The 22,574-nt window shown below is 56.1% G+C and overlaps 1 protein-coding gene across 1 annotated transcript in view; it reads left to right on the forward strand.

The window, feature by feature from the left end:
* The window catches only part of LOC118021074 (cadherin-23-like), a 328,706-nt gene that overhangs the window by 217,282 nt on the left and 88,850 nt on the right, over positions 1 to 22,574 (forward strand). Inside the window, 4 exon segments of the mRNA XM_035021097.1 lie at positions 12,745 to 12,809; positions 14,702 to 14,939; positions 16,521 to 16,626; positions 18,619 to 18,746. Of these exon segments, the coding sequence (XP_034876988.1) occupies positions 12,745 to 12,809; positions 14,702 to 14,939; positions 16,521 to 16,626; positions 18,619 to 18,746 (537 nt within the window).

Consider the following 22,574-nt stretch of genomic DNA (forward strand, 5'->3'; position numbering starts at 1 on the left):
ATTTCTTCTGTCGTTGTGGGGCTGTAAAATGCATTAGGGACTCGCAGGCGGAGTGATGGAGAATGTCAGGCGGGCAATCATGTGGGCATTTAATCTATCAGATGTGTGGCTTGCCATTTAGGGAGACAACAAGACAATGTGGAATCAATACGGTTCATTAGCAAGCAGCCCACGCTGGCCCAATCAGTGCCCGCCAATGGCAGCAGGCATGGGGGGCGTGCCACCTGGGCTCTAAGTCACCTTGGGGTGAGGACACGTCCTGGCGCATGGGTGGGACCAGCCCCAGCCCAGGTACCTCTCCCCGCCTTCTCGCAAGACCTGGAGCTTCCTGTTGCATCCTACGGGGGCAAGGGGGAAGAGGGTCAGAGTCAGGGCAGGGGTGTGTGGTGAGATCCGGTAATGGGGGAGCCGTGGTTTGACTGCACTCCCAGGGGGCTGATTAGACTGTCTTGTCTTCTTCCTTCCATCTCCTCTGCACGTAAGGTCTCACTTAACTGAGCCTCAGCCCCGGTGTCTGGCCCCACATCTCTCTGGCACCCTCCCCTTCTCATCCTCTACCACACAATCCCAGCTTGATAACTGGCCCCAGAGGGGCCCTGCGTCCCTTCTGATGGTGAATGTCTCGTTCACCCCCAGGCAGCCAGTTGCCCTCCCTCCTGCATCCCCAGAAAATGGCTTTCTGTAGCCCAGTTTTCTTTGTTTGATGGTCAGAGGTGATTTTTTTTTTAAAGTCACTCAGTTGAGTCCTCTTCAAACCCAAGGGTGTGAGGAAATGGACAGCAGTGTAGAAGGGTTAAGAATTGAATTTTTTCTTCCTTTTGGTTTTGTGTGTGTGAATGTCGGACAGAGTAGGGTTCAAATCTCAGCTCCGCCAGGGACCAGCTGTGGGACTCTGAGCTAGTGGCAGCTGTGAGGACAGGGACGTGCTGTCTGGCTGCCGCGTGTGCCCAGCACCCAGCCTGTGTGTCAGGCCTGGCTCCCCCAGACGCAGACCCTGAGGCAGGACTCGTGGGCCGGCAGTTTACTTGGGAGAGGTGGCCCCAGGAAACCCGGGCCTGGGAAGTGAGAGGAGGTCACTGATGGGGGCGTTGTGAGGCCACTTACCATGGGGGGCTATTGGAGCTCTGTCCACTGAGACATCCGAGGGGAGAGTGAGCCCGTCCACCTCAGGGCAAGGAGGCTGGGGCATTGATCCATCGCCTCCAGCCCCCACTGAGTGACGGCAGCTTCTGGGGATGTGGGTACCCTGCCAGGCCAACTGCTTCCTTGGGAAAAAAGCCTGCAGGCCAAGAGAGGCCCAGGTCCTGTTAGGAAAGCAGCCTCTTCTGGGCGGAGGTGAGCAGCAGGGGTTTGTGTGTGGTGCTGGAAGCTTCCACCAGCTGGGGCACTTTCCCCATCCGTAAAACGAGGGCAGCCTTTGGACTTATTTCACACAGTGGGAATGGAAGTGGAATGTGGACTAAACCAGGCTGAGCTGCTGTGACTGGTTTTCTAGTTATTATCAGCTGCAGCTGCTTCATCCGTAAAATGGGACTATGATTCCCATCTTGCTGGTGCTTTTAAGGATTCGGGACAGACTGTGTCAAGTTCCTCATGCAATGCCAGGCCCACAGGTGATGCTCAGCAAGGCAGTGATCTCAGTTATCCCTGTGCCTCTGAGGGGGGCCCCCCATCCCCCAGAGATGCCGGCTCCCGCATCTCCCCAGCAGTCGGCCCAGGGCCCACCAGGCCCGCCCAGATCCTGGGCGCTGGCAGCCGCCTGCCACCCTGACAGCCTCTGACATCCTGTAATTGCTTTCCCAGGGAGACTCCTTTAAGCACAGAGCTGCTGGCCAGAGCAATTTGCTCCCCATCAATTTTTATTTCCAGGTTTTAAAATAAAGAGAAATAAAGACGGGGGTAGGGGAGCCCAAGAACAATACCGTGTCTGCAAGAACAAACAAGCGGGGGACCCCTCACGCCAGGAGAGCACCTGTCAGCCCCATCCTCATCCCGCCTCCCCCTGTCACACGGACAAGATGGACGCCTTCACACGTGGGGCGGGGGCCAGCAGGAGGGCTCCTGCAGGGCTGAGACACATCCCCTCCACCCCCGCCTGGCCTGCAGGGAGCCCAGGACTGTTGGAATTGGGGGTGGAAAACTAATACCTGCTCCCCTGGAGGCGGTTCCCCCTGCCAGGCACCGATCTAAAGTGCCTTACGTGCAACACCTTCTTTAATCCTCACGATGACCCCGTGAGGCAGGTACTATTATCAGGTCCATTTAACAGATGAGAGAGCTGAAGCTTAGAGTACATGTTTCTGTGGTGGTTCCTCCTTCTCTCTCCATCCTTTTCCTCCTCTCCTCTCCCTCCTTGTCCCTCCTCTCTTTCTCCTCCCCCTACCATCGTATCTTTCTGGGGCCCTTGCCTCCTCAGAAGTCTGTCTATTCAGAAGTGGAGACTCCTGGCTTATCACTGGTAGGAAGGACCTCGTAAGTCCTTCTTCATATATAATCTCTTGACTCCGCTGCAGTTTGTGGAGGGCTTCCTGTGTGCCATGCACTGGCTGGATGCAGGGGATGCGTGCGGAACAAGACAGGTCCTGCCCTCAGAAAGCTTACAGTCTGTGGGAGGAGATAGCCGGTGAACACTCACCCCGATGTTCCTGCCGAAACCATGCCCTTCTCCCCACCGCATCCGGCCACCAGCAACCACCATGACCACCCCAGCTCCTAGCACAGGCAGCAGCAAGCGGGCAGCTGAGTGAGCTTTTTCAGATGTAAATAGGTCCCGTTAGCTGAGCCTGCAGGGGTGAGAAGGAGCGCTGTTGGCCCAGGGCAGTGGAGTGCAAGGGTTGTAAGGACTGTCCTGTTGGGAGCCCGAAAAACTGGGTGGCAGGAGCAGAGTGATCCAGAGATGGCTCAGAGAGGAAGTCAGAGGCTGCAGAGACTGGCCCACCTCAGGGATCATGGAAGACAGTTTGGATTTTGTCTTAAATGCCCTGGGAGCCTTCTGAGCTGGCCAATGGGGGTCTCCTATCATCAGTCTGGCTCTGGCAGAGGATGGGCTATTGACGCCAGAGTAGAAGAGGCAGGTGGGTCAGGAGGTCGTGTAGCACACAGGCCCTGAAGCCCGCTGTCTTACTCGGGGTCCTGCAGCTGAATGGTTGCAGCAGAAGCTGGACCAGAACCCGGATCTCACTCTGCCATCCTGTTGGTATTTTCATGACCCCTCACTTAGCCCAAATCCTTTGTGAGGCTCGGTGCCTCCAAGGAGAAGCCCAGTCTGTCCCTTGAGGCACAAAGAGGCCAGCAGGGTCAGCAGAGAGGCTTTAACGTGACTTGCACAGCAATCGGTTGTTAGTGGCTGTAGGGAAAACAGTGTTGAGAGATCCCGAGGACCTCCATGCCCTCGGCACCATGGTGAGTCAGTCTGCCATGGGCATGGGTAACGGAGTCGTGGCTGTCCATCCCTGATCCATAATGGGACACGAGGGAGGAGAGGCCCTCTTCCCTTCCCCCACCACCAGCTGGGCCCCCCCCCTTTTGTAACTCCACCCCCCCATGAGTGACTCCACTGTCCCATGTGCTCTGAGCCTCTGTCTCCAGGCCCGGACTCCCCAGCGGCACCCTCTTGTCCTAAGGCCTCTTATGTGCCCAGAAAGCCAAGAGCAGGGCCCAGGAGCTTTCCTGATTATATTTCTCTCCCTAGGATCTACAGTGTCCCTGAGCTCTCTCCTGCACCCTATTGTTCACTCCCTGGTACCACTGCCCACAGGGTTACCCTTGGTTCTCAGCACCTACACAGCATTTTCCTTAGAGCTACTGGCTCCTTCCTCTCCTCTGAGGAGTGTGACCATCCCCCTGGCCGGCACCCCCGCGAAGGTGCTTAGAACAGTAGCTTCCAGCCAAACCCTCCTGCCCGCCTAACACCACAGGCTCACCCATCAGCCCCAGCTTCCTTCTAGATGATGAGCGAAACTGATACACCCAGCATTTCCCCCAGAAGCGCAGGGCCGACTAAACATTTCCCAGCCATTGGCTTCTGCCTCGTGTCCTAGAAAGGACTCAAAATCCTCTCGCAGAGTGCCGTGGGAGGGAGTGCGGGAGCACGGGAGAGGACCAGGCCTCATGGGTCTGATGAGGCCAAGTGGAGGTCCCGCGGCCTCTGGCCTCCTGGCTCCCGCGGAGCCCCTCCTGCCTCATGCTGGCCACACCAGCCTCCCAGAGCTTGCAAGAGTGCAGTTAATCTCCCATAGTTTAAGGAGTTATTCAGAGAGGCTCAGCGAATGATGAATGTGGAAAGCATTACCAGCAAAGCACCGGGGCTCCATGGAGCTGTTTAAAAATGCATTCTCCCATGTAAATTTCTGCTCCATCAATCCTTATGACATGTCAAACATTGCTATTGTTTCCTGAACAAATTGTACAGTGTGCCCTTCTCTGCAGATTTGTGCACGGGAGCAGAACTGCTTGCCGGCGCCCACCGCCTGCCACCATTGTGAGGACCCAGGGCTGCTGGGGAGGCAGCTGGGCCCGCCTTGCTTCAGAACAGAAGCCCTGTGCGGGGTGTCTGGGCGAGCATGCGTGACGGGGGTGCGGGCGCTGGTGGGGAGTGATTGAGTGAGTGCCTGCTGGCTGTCAGCCTGCAGGGAAGCGCACACAGGTGGCGGGGAAGGGGTGCGGAGGGGCCACAGGGGCTGAAACCAGGATGCGGTGGGGGTTGCCCGAGACTGAGGGTGGGTGCAAGTGTGTGCATGTGTGTGTGAGATTGTGTAGTGGGATGGGGTCCACCTGAGCCAGAGAGAAAGAAGATTTCTATGGGAGGCAGGAGGACAGGGATATTTTGGGGGCTGTCTGAGCCACAGGGAGAGGAAGAGAGAGGGTGTGTGTGTGAGAGAGAGCGAGAAGGGTGGGGAAGTGCGAGGACACAGGAAGAGAGAAGATGCAAGGACAGGACTTTCAGGCTATAGAGAAGGGTGGAGGCTGTTTGAAACTGTGAGAGAGGAGGTTGTCTGTCCCCAGGGAGGGATCAGCACTGTCAGAGTGGTGGCAGTTCGGAGGGAGACCCGGGAGAAGGCCAGAGCAGGCAGGAGTCAGCTCGGGGCCTAAGGCCCAGTGTCCGTGATGGACCTTTGTGAGGCTATTAAGACAGACGGTAGTGAGGTGCAGACATACGTGATGGGGACAGTGTGTCAGCGAGGGAGGCCCTTGGTCCAGAGCAAATGAATGGAAGAGGGTAGGAGATGGTGATGGCTCATTGTGAAAATAGGCTGGGTCAGAAGGGGGCCCTTGGGAGGGGTTGGCACCTAACCACTTGTGAAATGGTGGGTCCTGGGAGTGGGTGTGAGATGTGATGAGCTGGGCTGGGCACAGAACCCTGGCATACAAGTTAAAGGGAGTGCTGTACCCAGAGGGTGCTGGGTGAAGAGCCCTGGGTGGGGTTGGGAAGGGTGCCCACAGCCAGCCTGACTTTAGCAGGGGACAGCCTCTCCCAGTCTAGGTCCTGAGCCACGTGCACATATCAAGACCAAGCCTGGGCAGAGGTGGGGGGGCCTTATTTGAGGGCCAAGGGTCTCGGCTGAGGGCCTGCCTCCTGGGAAACCACAGCCAGAGACCCCTGCTTCCTCTGCTGACGGGCATGGCCAGAGGTGCTGGAGCCGACCCCTTCCAGGCAGAGGCTGGGGCAGAGCCATTATGGCAAGAAGGAGACTGCCTGCGGGACTCGTCTGGCTTCTGGAGGGCAAGGACAGTGACCTGGTAGGGGCACCCTGGATCTCATGGCTGAGCTCTCAAACTGCAGGAAGACACCTCTTCCCCAGCCCCACCAACAGGGGCAGCAGGGGAGGGGAGTGGTTACTAGCACGCGAGAGCACAGTTGAGTTCATATCTTGTACCATGGCCATTTGACCTTGAACAAGTTGATTGATCTCTCTGAGCCTCAGTTCCATCTGTAAAATGGGGATAACATTGGTTCTGGTCCCCCCATCACCAGGGTAGGGCTGTCAGGAAGATGGAATGAAATAAGGTGTGGCAAAACGTTGGGCACGGTGCATAGCTCAAAGTATGTGCTCGAAGGGCGATGGCCAGGGGCACCATCTTAACCTCCCCGTAGCCAAGGGAAGATGGGCATTTCCGACTCAGGCCTGACCAGTCTGGGAATTTGGCTATTCCCCCACTGCAGGCTCACCTTGTCTTAACCTTTGGAATTTCCCCCACCATGCGTGCGTATTTATTTTTTTCCTTTTTGTCAGCAGAAGAAAATTACACTTCGGCCGGCATTGTCCATCACGGAAATAAGCACTCACGATGCAATTATAAAGGCCCAGATGAGGGAATTAGTTTTGCTGGTAATGCCAGTGTTGGGGAGAATCAGAGGAGATGCCCTATAAACTGGGAGCTGGAAAGCAGCCAGTCCCAGCTGCACCCTCTCCCCAAGGCCAGCGGCGGGGGCAGCTGCGGACCCTGCGTGCAGGCCCCTCTTCCTGGGCGGCACCCACTTGCGCTAGAGGAGGCTGGTGCTCTGAGCCGCCTCTGAGCTCCGTACCTGCCATAGGGCCCTTCTCCCCAGGAGCTCCCAAGGGCTTCTCATGTCCGGCCCCATAGACCCAAATACACCCAGACGAAGAGATCTTTCCCGGGGTCTAAAATAGCAGCCCTGTCACCTGCTAGCCCCTTTGCTCTCCTCACGGTTGTTACCATCATCTGAAATTACGTTCTTCAGCTAGTTCTCCCCTGCATTCTCGTCTTCTGCCCTTCCCATCTGTAAGTCACATTCCAGCAAGGGGGTTGGCTTACCCATAGCCATGACTCCAGGGCCTGGTATGGCTGCTGGCACATTGCAAGAGCCCGGAAGATATTTACTGAATACTCGACTGAAGGCCTAGTCGTTGTCTTCACGAAGGTTCTCTCCGTGATGTGCCAGGTGTCCTCCATCTGCCCCTCTAGACCCACTCGGCCCCTTCCCACCTGCTCTGCACATGCCCCAGCAGGCTGACGGCATGGGCCATTTGCTGAGTCCCCCTACTCAAGCTGCAGAGCTCGGGGGGACATCAGAGCTTGAGAAACTCATTGGAGAGGCTTTAGAAACATCAGCTGTGCCCCCCGGGTGAGCTGAACGGCCCTGCTCTGGCAGCTCACTGCCCACGGTGGTGTCTGCTGATGGGGGACATCAGCCCCCCAGAAGGAAGGGCATGCCAGCCCTCAGTGACTGACGGTGGAAATCCCAGGTTTTACTAAATCTGGCAAAGATCTTGACCCCTGTGCTGGCCACAACAGGGGATACAAAAATGAGTTAGATACAGACTTCTCTGTCAAGGGGTGGACAAGGGGCACACACGGGCAGTTTTCAGAAATGGCAAATTCTACCACATATTCCAAAAGAGGTACAGCCAAGGGCTCTCAGGTCAAGAAGAGTGAGCAGTCGGGGAGCTCCTTCAGTGAGCAGGCATTTGGGGCAGGTCCTGAGGGCTGGGCTGGGGTTTGGATGGCAGTTACAGAATGAAGGGGTAGGTACAATCAGGCCATCAGAACCCAGGACAGCCCAGGTGCGTCATGGGGAGGTGGGTACAAGACTGCCAAAGCCAGCCAGGCCTCGACACCAGGGTGCTCGTCTGGAATTAATTCCGCAACAATGGGGAGCCACCGAAGATTTTTGAGCAGAGGAAGATCATGTTAGCCATTGGTTTTGATTTCATGCCCCTGGGTAAGCAGTAAAGTGTACCAGAGTGTATCTGTGGGTGAGATTCTAGCCCTGGGGGATGGCAGTGGGTACGCAGAAACAGCAGAGGGGAGGCCTGGAACCCTGGTTTGGCATTTCTTAGAATTCCCAGGTACGGTGTGAGAGCTGGCCAGCTGCGCCGACCCCTTCCCCCATCCCTGTAGCTATCTGACCGGCCCGTGAGACCCCACACATAACCCTGCAGGGAGACAGATATACTCATTCCTAGAATTCTAAAAAAATGCCAGACCAGGGTTCTAGATGAGCACTTCAATTACGCTGCAGGCGTCCCCTCTGCTGTCTCTGCGTACCCCCTGCCATCCCCAGCGCTAGAATCTAACCCATAGGTACACACTGGGACACTTTACTGCTTACCAAGACTGGTCATAAGAGACCCAGGGGCAAGAAGTCAAAACCAGTGGCTAACACGACAGGAGAGAGGGTGTTCATGGCACGAGGAGGACATGTGTCCTCTGTGTACAGACCCTGGTCACTCCCAAACCCCTCCCTCCTAAAGTGGGCCCAAGGGTCGCTGTCTATTTGGCACTGGATTCATTTCAGTGGCGCGGACATGAAGCAGGACTTGGGAAGGAGACTGATTGAAAAGTGCATGAGAAATAGAGTGGGGCAGGCTGTAGGCTGAGCAGGGTGCAGGCCCCAGCAGCACCCTCCACTGGCCTAGCCCGCATGGCACGCTGCACCTCGGCTACACAGGCCCGACTCAGAGGCACCTAGCCCTCGAGGTGCTAAATGGTTTTAAACACAGGGATTTGGAGGCCAGCTCTGCCACTTAGCAGCAGTGAGCTCTTGGACAGCTTTCCTATGGATGATCCTGTCTGCTTCCCATTAGGTAAAGGCAAGGAGCAGGGAGTTATAACAGGACCCAGCTCACGGGCCTGGGGCCAGCATGAAAAACGCGTATGTGAACGCATGTTGTGGAGGTGTGTGGATGCAGACGTCGCTGTAGAGGACAGAGATCATGAGCCATGACCCCGCCGTGTCCCCGGGGAGCCAGACCCAGGGGGAGGAAACACAGCAGCTGAGAGCTTCCTCTTCACGGCACCTTCAGGGCTGGGAGTCTTTCCCGAAGGGCCGAGCTCTAACCCAGCCTTGGGGAGCCGAGGAGGACGGAAGAGTATGAGCCAGGCAGGGGAGGATGGAAGCGGTCCGGGCAGAGGGAGCAGATGGGCTGGGCCACACTGGTCTGGCCTGGGTGAGAGATGAGGCTGGAGCTGGCAGCAGGGGCTGGGCCACAGCAGGGGCAGGGCCACAAGTGTGTGTGGAGGAGGAGGGACCATCCCCTGAGGGCACCGGGGAGCCCAGGAGGGCCTTGTGGCAGGGCCGCAGAGTGATGGGATTTGCTGCCTCCTCCCAGGCACAGCGCTCTTGGCCCGGCCCCCCTGCCCCTGGCACCGGCCCGAGCACCCCGGCGAGGCCCTCCGAGCCAGTGCTGGCGGCCCCCATCGTGGCAGGGGCACAAAAGCCACTTTTTATCTTCTTCTGATTCTGCTTCGTGCCTTTGAAAGATGAAAGTTCTCCCTCTCCTCTTCACTGGGCATACATATTTCATACGATCATTAGATGGTGGCACTAAAGGACTCACAAACCTTCCCTGGTCAGCATCAGCAGCGCGGGCGGGCAGCAAGAGGCCCCAGGGGAAAGGGGTCACTGTGCCCAGCCTGCCGCAGGGGGAGGATGCAGGGACTGGGGCTGGGGGTTGGAGGCCAGTGTCTGCCCGGGGAGAGTGGACCAGCCCATCTCGTTGTGGCCTCAGCCACTCCAGACTCCAGGGTGAAAGGGCTCGGACAAGGGGGACCTCCGGGGTCCTTCCTGCCCTGACAGTCTGAGTGCAATTTCACAGGTCACCCAGATAGGAAGGGCTTTGTCTCTGAGGCCAGGAACCCCCTCATGGTTTGATGGGGCCCCTCACTTCCTACACAACCCAGCCCTTTCTTCCCCTCCTCCTGATCCCCTCCACACCTCCTAGCTGCTCTCTCGGGTCCCTGGCCTCTTCTCTCAGCCCCTTTTGCTCCCTCCCCTTGGAATCCTGTCTCTTCCCTGGCTTTGCCCCATCTCTGCAACCCCTTCTTACTAGAATTCATTCATTCCTTTTCCAAGCATTCATGCAGCCACTGCTCTGTGCCAGGCCCCGAGTGCTGGGCGGTGAGCCCGGCAGGTGCGGTTCTGCCTCCAATGCCCCCCCCAGACCCTTTCCTCTGACCCACCAGGATGCTGAGGCCGGGGGTGGTGATGTTTGGTCACACGGTGACCTGCGCTGTTGACATTGGCCTGGACCTGGGGTCTCCAGGCCACACGGACCCCTCACCAAGGGGCCTGATGGCATCACCAGGCCAAGCTGCACTTTACTACAGTTGAATACTACCACATGTGGTGATGATGATTGGTGGGGCAAAAGGGAACTTAGGGACTCCTCCCCACTTCTCCTCTCGTCCCTGGAAGGGACCTTTTTCTGAGGAGCTTTGTCTCCTCTCCCTTGGAATCACCAGGCGTAGGTTCTTCTGAGAGCAAGCTGTCCTCTCGGTTCAGAAGCAATAACACACTGAGGCCAAGGGCACGGCAAGACAACACCAGCTTCAAATCCCTGTGAAGCCTTGGGGGAGCTCTTTACCTTCTCCGTGCCTCAGTTTCCTTGTCTCTAAATTGGAGGTGGTGCTGATAATAGGACCCACCTTGTAGGGTGATTCTGAAGATAAAATGTGTGACAAGTGCGAGGTGCTCAGTAAATGGCAGTTGTCGTGAGGAGTGGCTCAGGGCACCAGGGAGGGTCTGTCCGGGAATCAGTCCTGCGTATGAGGGTGGCTTCCACGGCTCAGCGTCGTCTTTGTCACTTATTCGACATGCATCCCTGAGAACTTGTGGTGCACTCGGAGCCTGGCCGAGTGGAAGTCTGCACACAGTCTTCCAGAACACAGACAGTGGGGACGTTGAATGGGAATCTGGTACAAGAGGCCGCCCCCGGCCCCAGAAATGGCTTCCTCCTGGATAACTGAGATCTGAACCCTTTGGGTCTAAATATTTTTTTTCACTTGGATCGTTTGGTATTGAAATATGTTATTCACTTATCTGCCTTCCTCAACTAAGTATACTGAACACAAATTTTTCTCAAACATTCAGGTTTATCATAACATGGAATTTAATAGATTTCACAAAATCTAGGAACTTGAAAGAGAACCTCAAAAAATACTTAGTACAAAGATACAGAGGGTGGGGGAAATAGAGGTTGGTAAAAGGGTATAAACTTTCGGCTGTAAGGTGAATGAGGTCTGAGGATCTAATGTATAAGATGATGACTACGGTTGATAACACTGTATTGTAGAATTAAAATTTGCTAAGAGAGTAGAACTTAAGTGAACTTAAGTGTTCTCACCAAAAAAGAAAAAAAAAAAAGGTAAATAAGGGAGGTGAGATGGATGTGTTAATTAACTCAGTGGGGGACATCCTTTTGTAGTATACACGTATATCAAATCATCACACTGGGGCGCCTGGGTGGCTCAGTTGGTTAAGCGACTGCCTTCGGCTCAGGTCATGATCCTGGAGTCCCCGGATCGAGTCCCGCATCGGGCTCCCTGCTCGGCAGGGAGCCTGCTTCTCCCTCTGACCCTCCCCCCTCTCATGTGCTTGCTCTCTCTCATTCTCTCTCTCTCAAATAAATAAATAAAATCTTAAAAAAATAAAATAAAATCATCACATTGTACACCTTAGATTTGTTACCATTTTATTTGTCCCTTATACCTCACTAAAGCTAAAAAATAAAAGAAACAGATTTTTATTAGCAGAAACTCTATCCAATCACAGTCTCATCAAGAAGCCCTGAATGTAAAGCAGATGTCCGCAAGGTCAGCCCACAGCCTTTGCCCCTGCTATGTGGCAGCAGCCACAGGCTGTCCCGCTCCAGGGCAGTGAGTGGCCTGAGAAGGGGGCAGAGTCCCAGTGCCCAGCACACAGTGCATGCTTAATAAGGAATGAACGAACGAATGAATGGTGTCATTTCACCTACACTGTGGACTATGGCCGGGCCAAGAATGAGGCAGAAGCTGGCAGTCCCACCCACAAAAGCCAAACCTCTGCTGAAACTGCCCTCGTCCTGGAGAAGGCAGGAGATGGAGGGGGGCCCCACTGGGGTGGCCTAAAGAAAGGAACTGCAGGCTGAGAGTCGGGATCCCTGTTTCTGCCTCCCTTTGCTCGTAACCTGGCTCGTGACCTAGAATGGGCCTCACTGGGGTCGGGGCCTCAGTTTTGTGATCTGCAAAATGGGTGGAAATGTCTGTCTTCCTCATCATGTGGGACAGTTGTGAGGATAAAATGAGGTCATGATAACCATACGTGGTCTTTGAAAATGTAAAAGGGAGGACAACAGGACAGGCGGGCAGTGGTCCCCACCATTGCCACAGTCATCCGTGTGAGGCAGGCCTCTCCTCCTCCCCTGTTTCTTTCGACTGCAAGTGGCAGAAGCCAGGCGGGACCAGCCCAGGTAAAAGAGGTCTTGCTGGACTCACAAACCAAACTGAGGCTGGAAGGGGTGTCAGGGGCAGGACTCTAGAATCGCCCCTTCCCCGAGGGGCCTTTCCCACCGGGAAGCACATCCCACATGGATGCTTTGGGGACTGGGAGAGAAGCACTGGAAGAGTCCACCAGATGGTGGAACCCACTTCCACCTTTGTTTGCAATACTTTGCAAACCTTCAAGTTGCGACCCCCAAGCCACAGGTCCAAGACCTCTTCCCCAAGCCCTCTGAGCCTCTGCAGAGCATAAGCCTGCCTGGCCTGACAGGAGTCCAGAGGGAGTGGTTTCCCCACGTTAGAGATTTAGGCAGAAGACCGATCCTCCAGAACTGGGCTCTCCACTATCACTGTCAATAGTGCTTGGTGCCTGGGGGCCCCCGTACAGAACAACGAACTCACCTCTAGAAAATGCAGCCAGAGGAGTTGCGTGGGAGGACCACGGGTTGGCTATGGACATTTCCCGGTGAGATCAGGAGCCTCGCTGGGTCTGGCAGCAGTGACTTCTCATTCTGACCTTTGCAGGCAACAGACAATGACGTGGGCACCTTTGGGGAAGTCAACTACTTCTTCAGCGATGATCCTGACCGGTAAGACCCTGCCCCAGCGCCCCCCAACCCTGTCCCCACCCCAGCAGTGGCACTCGGCTACTCTCAAGGTTCAGGAAACTTCTCAGTGCCCGGGGAGGGTGCTGTGCCGCCGTGGCTAGAGCACTGAGCGGGGAGTCAGAACCCACGGGCGCCACGGCCAGCGTCACCCTGGCCGTGGCACAGTCTTGGTCAAGTCCTCTAAACTCTCGGAGGCATCGCTTCTCTGACCCTCAAAAGATAGCCTTTAGCTTTGGGAATGAAGCAGCTCGGAAACACTGGTGACAGCTCCTAGCGAAGGCCATAGCAGCAGCTAGCATCTGGGAACCCTTGCTGTGTGTCAGGCTCTGCGCCCAGGGCTTGCCGCACGTGATCGGATTTCATCCCCCCAAGCACTGGTCACTGTTATCATCTGCGCTTTGCAGAGGAGGAAACTCAGAGAGGCTGAGTCATTTGCCCAAAGTCACACAGCTGGTAAGCTCTAGGGCCTGGCCTCTGCATGTGGTCTTCACCGCCGGGATGCCCGGCCTCCAGCAGGAGGGGGCCCGCCTCGTACCTCAGCCGTCGGGTGGGTGGCTTGCTTCACCGCCCGGCTGGGGGAGCCTTGCCCTGTCACCCACCATGCCTCTGGGCCATCTCTTTCCCTTGTCCTCAGTTAAGCCGAAGGGGAAACCCTCTCGTTTTTAACATGATCAAAAGCCAAGTTGAAGTCAGAGAGCAGGTCTGCTTCTAAAAATGAAGGGTCTGATGCATCTGGACGCTCGACAGGATGAGGAAGACAGTGGCTGTCAGCTTGCATTCTGGGCCCTGGCTGTCTGTGGGAGTGCTTGGGAAGAGACAGAGATTGTTAGGCACATCTGGCCGTTCTCTGCCACTCCGGTTGGAGCGTCAAGAGGGGAGGAAGGAGGGCGCCTGGGTGGCTCAGTTGGTTGAGCGACTGCCTTCGGCTCAGGTCATGATCCTGGAGTCCCTGGATCGAGTCCCGCATCGGGCTCCCTGCTCAGCGGGGAGCCTGCTTCTCCCTCTGACCCTCCCCCCTCTCATGTGCTCTCTCTCTCTCATTCTCTCTGTCTCAAATAAATAAATAAAATCTTAAAAAAAAAAAAAAAAAAAGAGGGGAGGAAGGAGCCAGCCATAGGAGGCATGCACAGGGCACCTCTATCCCTCAGGGCACCCGTGTCCACACGGCCTCGTCCTGGTCAACTTGGGTTTCCTTATCTCTTCCCATCTTCTTTCCTGGTCTTGGAGCCAGGACCTTCCAGACTCGGAGGACCAGATCCGGGCATACAGGTGCCAACTTCCAACTCAAGGGAGGCTCCCAAGGGGCTGTTTAGAGGAGGCGGCCAGATGGATGGTCTCGCTGGACCTCATTTCTCTCGGGGAGACAGTTGCTAGGCTCTTAGCCAAGGCTCCGCCCTGGAGCAGAAGAGAAGGGCTCTCTCCCGAGAGATGACCAACCACCCCTCTCCTAGCTGGATGCTTTACCACCCACTTAAAACATTTTGGTGCAAAACCATCTGGGATGGCAGAATTTCTGACCATGATTGTTTTCCAGCATCTAAACATCTACAGTAGGCAGAAACTCCTGTTCACAGCAGGAGGAGGGTCATTCTGCCTGAGTTTCTTCTCTGACGAGATCAACCTGCTCCTGCCCTTTCAGTACCCGACTGTTCCCCTCCCCCATGTGGTCCTCACCCCTGCCCACAACCTCGCACCCCACTCCCTGTTAGAAATAGGCACTCTTCTGATTCAGGGCAAGTGAAAAGACAGCAGATTTCTGACTTTATTCTGTTTATCACCTCGGGCAAGGACAGGCTGGTAAATACAGGCCTTATCTGTGAGCTGCTTTGCTTTACACCAAGGTCCCTTTCTCTCCCCTGTCCCGCCTGACACAGGTTCTCTCTGGACAAGGACACAGGGCTCATCATGCTCATCGCCAAACTGGACTATGAGCTCATCCAGCGCTTCACCTTGACAGTCATTGCCCGGGATGGGGGTGGTGAGGAGACCACAGGCCGGGTCAGGATCAACGTGTTGGACGTCAACGACAACGTGCCCACCTTCCAGAAGGATGCCTATGTGGGGGCCCTGAGGGAGAACGAGCCTTCTGTCACCCAGCTGGTGCGGCTCCGGGTAAGATGCCAGAGCATCCTGCGGTCCCGCCCTCCTTCCATCCTCCCCTCGGCGCCCTCGGCCTGCCCACCGCCCTGTGGAAGCTGCTGCAAGAGAGGCCAGCCTGCCATCCACAAAGAATTCAGCCCCGATTTGCGTCAGGCCTCTGAGCATTCCCTCGTGTCCCTGGCAACCGAGTGGGGCAAGTGTCTGGGTCAGGTTAAATTTCAGGTCACTGTTCAGCAAGGGAATGTCCTCCCCCTCTCCCTTGGCAAGTGGTGAGCAGGATCTCACAGAAGGACCTCCATCCGGGCCCCTTGGTGGCTGCTTGGAATCTGGAATGGCCCCAGCTAGAAGGAACCAGAGACCATGTCACGGAAGGGGAAACGGGAGGGGAGAGGCAGTCCCCAGAGGCACGAGGAGGCAGTGGGGTAGTAGAGCCAGGACCAGAACTCGGGACCCCACACTCCCAGTGTCCTCCTGCAGTGAGTTCCCCCAAGGCAGAATAACTCTGACCAGAGACTTCTTAATGTCCCCACTCCCCTCCCCCAGTGGGCCCACCCAGACTGAGAGGACCCAGAGCCTCCCTTTAGAACTGGATTCTGAAGCATGCAGGGATGAAGGCAAGGGACCAGGGGTGGGCACGGGGGATGCAGAGAAGGCAGAACCCACCGACCGTGCCGTCACGCCCCACTCAGCTCCCAGTACACCAGAGTGGTGGGATGGCTTGGAGGCTCTCTCGGAACAGAGACCTCTGAAAAGCAGCTAATTAATTCAGTCACCCCAGAAGACCATCAAGGGGAAGGGAGATCTCTGACCTCATTCCAGGGCATTCCCTCCACTTTGCATTCATGCAGTATGCATTTATTTGACACCTACTGTGTGCCAAAGATTGTGCCAGACTGTAGGTATACAGCAGCCATCAAGAAGTGGAAGGTTCCTAGGGCGCCTGGGTGGCTCAGTCGTTAAGCATCTGCCTTCGGCTCAGGTCATGATCCCAGGGTCCTGGGATCGAGCCCCGCATAGGGGTCCCTGCTCAGCGGGAAGCTTGCTTCTCCCTCTCCCACTCCCCCTGCTTGTGTTCCCTCTCTTGCTGTGTCTCTCTCTGTCATATAAATAAATAAGTAAAATCTTAAAAAAAAAAAAAGAAGTGTAAGGTTCCTGCTGGCATGGAGCTGACAGTCTGAGGGAGGCAAGCAAAAACGGAACAGGAAGCCACAGCTAGGTGCAGAGGGATTAATGGGGTGCACAGCGCAGGGCCTACCTGGTCCAGAGGTCAGGGAAGGCCTCTGTGGGTGGGGTGTTCAAGCTGAGACTGAAGGATCTGGGAGATGGTCGTGCCAGGGATGGTAGTGACCCTCTCCATCCCGGGGTAAGCCCTGGCCTTCCCTCTTTCCCCTAGGCCTCCAGCTGACCTTCTAGATTCCCATGCTACCTCCACACCCCGACATGAGGTGTGTCTGCTGGGAGCCAGAGGGTGGCCTCCGGCTGAGGGACAAGGAGGGCCTGGATCACCCAAAGCAGGGGATCCCGAGGGGGCAGTGCTCCCCTCCCGCCCAGCCTCTGAGGGCTCATGGGCCCTGTCTGTACTCTTCCCTCTAGGCAACGGATGAAGACTCCCCTCCCAACAACCAGATCACCTACAGCATCGTCAACGCTTCCGCCTTTGGCAGCTACTTCGACATCAGTGTGTATGAGGGCTACGGAGGTAGGCGTGCTGGGGACGAGGGCCCAGCCCAGGGAGGAGGGGAGGTGGGCCAGAGCAGGGCTGCACCCTCATGCCCCTCTGAGGAGGGGGGTGGCCGTCTGTCTCCTAGACACCCTGGACAACCCAGGGAGCTGGTCCACAGCCCATCAGCGGGGGCAAGTGACACAGGCCTGGCATCGCCCTTCTCTAGGATCAGCTCTGTCTTTCTCTGGGTCTCAGGCCACGGGCAGCCCCTCATCCAATATTACCACAGTCTGCAGGGCCCCTCGTTCTTACCCAGGCTGCCTGGCCAGGTCCATAAGGTAGAGGCTTGTCAGCCACCCTTCCCGATGCTCTGGGCCTGCTTCAGCTGCCTCCCAGGCGGTGGCCACTCCCTGCTTGGCTCAGGCACAGTCCCAGACTCTGGACCTTGCCCCGCCAGCCCCCTGTGACTCCTGATCCCCGGAACCCGGGAAGGGGGTAGCAGCAGTAGCCTTCAGCTCCAAGATCTTGAGACCCTGTTGTTTTTCAGATGAGGGGCAACAAAGGCCCAGAGACAGGGAGTGACTTGCCCGAGGTCATACAGCAGAGGGGTCCAACGACACTGGGGTGATCTGACTCTTGGTTGCCTCTGCAGCCTCTTCTTTCAGCACCTCTGTCTCCACACCGAACCCAGCCTCTTTGAATCCCTTGACACTCTCCTCTTAGGGGTCACTTTCATGTCTTTGCAGAGTCTATTCCTTCTGCCAGGAAAACCCTTCCTCCCAGTCTCTTTGTTCTGCCTCCCTTTGGCCTTTAAGCCGATAACCTCTGGCTAGCTTTAAAGGTTCATCTGGACCTCCCCTCTTCTGGGAAGCTTCCCAAATGCTTGAAGATGGGTTAGGTGCCCCCAACGCAGAACAGATGTGCTTTGGGTGACTCTGAGTCCAGCACTCTGTCCTCTTCTTGACTAGACCCTCCCTTAGGTTTTATATTACTAAAGCAATGCTTTTGCTTCCATTTTCCACATAGAAAGTGGTGATTTCATATTGTCGTAATGCCCCAGCAGACCACCTGTGCCCCCCACGCCAGAGCCAATATGCCTTCCCTCCCCAGGCAGGAGCGACCCATGGGAGAGCTCAGGCATATGCAGTGGTGGGGACAGGAGAGGGGGGCATCTCTCAGCTCCCCCCAAATCCTCCCTCTCCACCTCTGCCTGCCTCTGGCTTTAGGGGTGTCTTCACCACCTTCAAGCAGAGTTCTGCTGAGAGTAAAGTTGGCAACACCTGAGTGTCCTCCCAAGGCTGCTGGACGGGATGGGCATGGAGAGCCCACAGGGTAAAGGGAGGAGGCAAGGGGGGGAAGAAGAGAGAGGAGAAAGGCCATGGGAGGAAACAGGCAGGGCCAGGGGAGACTGAGGAGGGAGCTGCCATCTGCACCCCACTGTTGGCATCACCCCCAGCAGCCCTGAGGCTGGGCAGTAAGTGGGTGAACTCTGTGTGTATCTGGAGGGAGAACTTGGTAAGAGACCAAACTAGAGAGCCTGGGGCATGACCCTGTCCTCCGAGCAGCTTCCAGACTGATGGAGAGTGCCAGATAAGTGGGTGAGACAGACAGACAGATAAGCAGGCAATAGCACCTACTGGGGAAGAGCCTGGGCTCTGGATTCAGACAAACCTAGGCTCAAGTCCCGCCTCTATCAAGGTTCTAGCTGTGTGACTTTGGGCAAGTTATTGAGCCTCTCTGAGCTTGGTTTCCTCACCTGTAAAGCGGTGCTTACATCACCACCAAGACAGTCAACAGCTGCCGTGCTCTCAGCACTGTGCCTCACACGTATCAGGCCGTCAGTAAACCGAAGTGAAGACCGGGAGGCTCCAGAAGTTCAGAGCAAGGGGCGGGGCTAGGGGCGGGGAATGAGGCAGAGCTGGCCAGCCTGGGCCAGCCACACCCTCTCTGCCCGAAGGAGACCCCTGGCTGGATGGGCATCTGAAGTCTGCTTATAGGGGGCCTGGGGCCCTGTTCCTGTCATTTCAGTGATCAGCGTGAGCCGTCCCCTGGATTATGAGCAGATACCCAACGGGCTGATTTACCTGACAGTCATGGCCAAGGACGCTGGCAACCCCCCTCTGAACACCACTGTCCCTGTCACCATCGAGGTGTTTGTAAGTACCCAGGGGTGCTGGTCTTGCCCTTTCAGGGTAAGGGGTGGTGAGTGCTTCCCAGAGCGTTGGGGACCCTGCCTGAAGCCAGTGGTGCCAGACTATGTCCCTACATCCTCGGCTGTCCCCGTAGCTCTGGGAGTCACCCAGCTGACTGTCCCAAAGGCTGCCCCTCGCAAACTTCTGCCATTGCTGCAGCAGCTAAGCTGCCTCCTAGCTTAGCCGGGGAGGCCAGGCCCTGGAATGAGAGAACCCCATCATCCTGCTCTGACTTCATTAGGGGGCCTCAGGACACCCACTGATGGGGAACAGGAACTGAGGCTCAAGCAGGAGGAAATGTCATGGGATTCCCTCATTTAGAGCCATACTTTGTGAAGTTCAAGGGAATTATGGGGAGGTCATCCCTCTTGTGTCTCTTCCTCTCTCTCTCTGCCCCTCTTCCTTTTTTCTTTCCTTTGCCTGCTCCTCTGAAGATCTAAAGGGGCCTGAAACCAAACCACAGCTTGTCTGACATGAATATCAAGCACATGTTAGTGCTCTCCATGTCTGAAATTATCAGTCACTGAATCCATCTCCATGCTGGTTCATTTGCCCCGTGCTCCTCCCCTAGTGATCCCAGGGATGCAGATCGTGGTCTGACACGGCGCCAGTGGGCCTTTCCCCACCAGAGACCTCCCCACTGCGCATGCGCAAGCATGCCCCCTGCCCCCCCACCCCCATCTCATAAAAGCTGCTGCCTGCTGGAGAGGTTGAATACATGTTGATGGAAGAGTTAGTGCATTACAGGGTCCAGGAGGATTAGATCAGATTGTCAGGTTAGGAGATACACTGTGATCTGACATACGCTCAGGAAAATCTCTTCTGGAGCAGGCGTGCGGGTGACCTTCCTGTCCCAGATGGCTTCACTAGCAGCCTCTGGGGCTGACCCACACCTGGCTTTGCTAAGTCTCATCCTCTCAACCCAAGGCAGAGCTCCAGGGCCAACTGCCAAGTGGGACGGTCCTTGCTTACTGCATAGGATGGGCTGGCAGTGATGAGGCTGAGGGTGATGGCTTGGGGGGAGCCTGCAGGTGGGCATGCAGGAGCAGGATTTAGGGGTGGCATCGGAGGGTGAGGCTGTGCAGAACCAGCAAAGGGAAAAGCAGAGACTCTGGGGCCCCGCAGGTTTCAGGGAGTGGGAAGAAGCCAGGGGGAGGGGGCAGCTGGGAAAGAGGAGTTCCACAGAAGCCTAAACACTCACTGCTTGCCTTTTATCCACAGCCCCCCACTTTGAAGCACCGAGGTGGGGGGCACCAAAGAGCCAGAATGCATTCCCTGCCAATCGTGACCACATCTTGGTATTCTTCTCCACGTGGCCCTGACCCTAGTTTACCAATCTTGATTAAACACAGCCCCCAAAGCGCCCCAGTCCTGGTCACGCTCCTAAGCCCGACCGCCCCACCCACCATTTTCAACCAGCTGGTGTTCTCTGCTCGGGCACGGTGACTTTTCCCTGCGTGCAGGTGCAGCAGCGGGGCCGGGAGGGATGCAAAGGCGTCTGTGAAACCTGCCCCCTCCTCAGGGAATGGAGGAAGGAACATAGTTTTGGAGGTGTATGGCTTTGAAACCCAACTCTGCCACTCTCTAACTCTCTGACCTGGGGTCCTTAGCTCTGTCTCTCTGAGCCTCAGTTTCTTCACATGCAAAATGGGGATAATCGTGGTACTGCATCATGGTATTGTCGTGAGGATTGAGATCACGCAGGTGGCACTTGGCACCTGTAATGTTGGCTGTCATCACAGCTGATAAGACAGACGTGCATACCACTGGCAGCATCCGTGCTCCAGGTTATCTCCAGTACAAATGAGAGTTCCAGAGAACTCAGCCAGACAGAGAAGAATGCGCTCTCAGTTTGGGGGAAGTGGATGAGGGAGAGGGTGAGAATAGGGGAGGTGTCGGGAAATAAGTTGAGGTGTTCTACACCAGCCCAGGGATGGACAGGCAGAGTTGGCCACATGGAAATTAAAACTTCTTGAGCGCCACTAACATGTCAGGTGCTTTCACGTTACACAATCTCTCCCAATCCCATTCCACAGATGAGGCAATCTAGCAGGTCCAGGAGCCCCAGTGCCTTTCTCACATTCTGGCTAGTAAGCAGCACTTGAGTTTGCTTCCAGTCCTAGTAAGCTAGGATTTCAGTCCTGACCTGTCTGACTCCTGAGTTCACATCCTTTCCACTACATTCCAAGGCCTGAAGCCTCGGAAATCCCTATCTGCATGCAACTGAGACCAGTACACCTCAAGGTTCATGTGAATCTCCTGGAGAGCTTCCTAAAATGCACATTCTTATTTAGTGAGTCTAAGCAAGGGCTGAGGCTCTGCGTTCCCAACAAGCTCCAGGCAGCACTGATGCTTCAGGTCAGCGGACCACACTTTGAGTAGCAAGACCTTCAAAGGTCTGCCCCAGTGGGATCTTAAAACCCAGGGGCTGCCCCAAACCTCAGCTTCCCCACCTGTGGCTCAGTTAAGGAACCCAGAAAGGGCCTCTTTCTCCCTTTGCCTCAGCTTCTCCGGGGGGGCCAGAGGGTGGCCAAGGAGCCAAACTAACCTTTCATTTACTGTGAATAAAAGAGCAGTCAGCAGCCTTCGCCTCCCTCCCTGAAACCAGTCAGCAGGGTCTCCGTGTGCAGGGGTGGGTGGTGGCAGGGATCCACTTGGCCTGGAGCTACCTGAGCCCAGCAAATAGGGTCATTTTCAAATTCCCTCAGAGCTGTCCTGCAGATGAGCAAGGGCCCTACAGTTTCCCCCCGGGTGTGCTCTGGCCCTGACAGCAGGGAGGTGGGGGGTCTGGCAACAAAGACAGGTGCCACCTTGGCTGTGAGTGAACATCCGCTCTCAAGCAGGGCTTTGGGATGGTGTAGTCACGTGTGCCTTTGGGTTGATTTTGCACATGGGTGATTTTTAAGTAGCTGTCACTTGGCTAAGCTGCCTCTTCTGTCCACCAAAGGGATTTTCTCTCAACTTGGTGGGGGGAGGGGAGGAACCCAGCGAAGACAAGAGATGAGAAGTTCATGACAGCGCTTCCGGCAGAGATCAGGGCGATGAGGTTCCTGGAGGAAAAAGCGGCGGGCGAGAGGGGCCAGGTGATTCCTTTTCACCCACTGCTTGTTGGTTTTTAATAAAGAAGTCAAACTTGGTTTGTAGATTTCCCATTCAGGGACAATAAGCTTTTGTAGAGGAAGCCGCTGAATTAGAACTAATAGCGAATGCAGTGCCAGGATCTGGGGAAATATCACCGCTAATAAGTTTCTGCCTCATGCTCTGCCACTGACATTCCCAGTGCCATCTCGTGCAGCCAAGCAGAAGACTTACATATATACGGATACAGGGCACTCGCGCCCGCCCCAGGGGGATGCCCAAGCATGCTGCTGGGGCCCTGGACGTCAGGCGAGTCTTCACACCGCCGGTTCTCTGAGGCGGGGTGGGGGGGGTGGGCAGCTGGTGCGCAGCCCAGAGTCTGGGGACAGGCTGGGAAGAAGAGCAGCATTCCTTTCTGGGCACCTGCAGTCCGCAGTCTGGCAGGATGGGATTCTCGAAAGTTCCAAGGCCAGGACAGCCAGCTGTCATGCCTCCCTCTCTTTCATTGCCACTCAGCTATAAGTGATGCCAGCAAAGGGGGCTTCTATGGCAGTCTTCCCCTCAAAGAGCTCCCAGGTCCATGAGGCAGGAGGCCCTGTGGGAGCACGTGCCATGAACACTGCAGCCTGGAGGCTCCCCAGAGGCTGCTACCCCCAGGGCTCCCAGGGTAAGGGGAGAGGCTCTGAGTCAGGGGGTCAGTGGGGCTTCCTCCAA

This window comes from Mirounga leonina, unplaced genomic scaffold (assembly GCF_011800145.1).
Source record: "Mirounga leonina isolate KUSES-001 unplaced genomic scaffold, KU_Mleo_1.0 Mir_114, whole genome shotgun sequence".
Taxonomy (NCBI): domain Eukaryota; kingdom Metazoa; phylum Chordata; class Mammalia; order Carnivora; family Phocidae; genus Mirounga; species Mirounga leonina.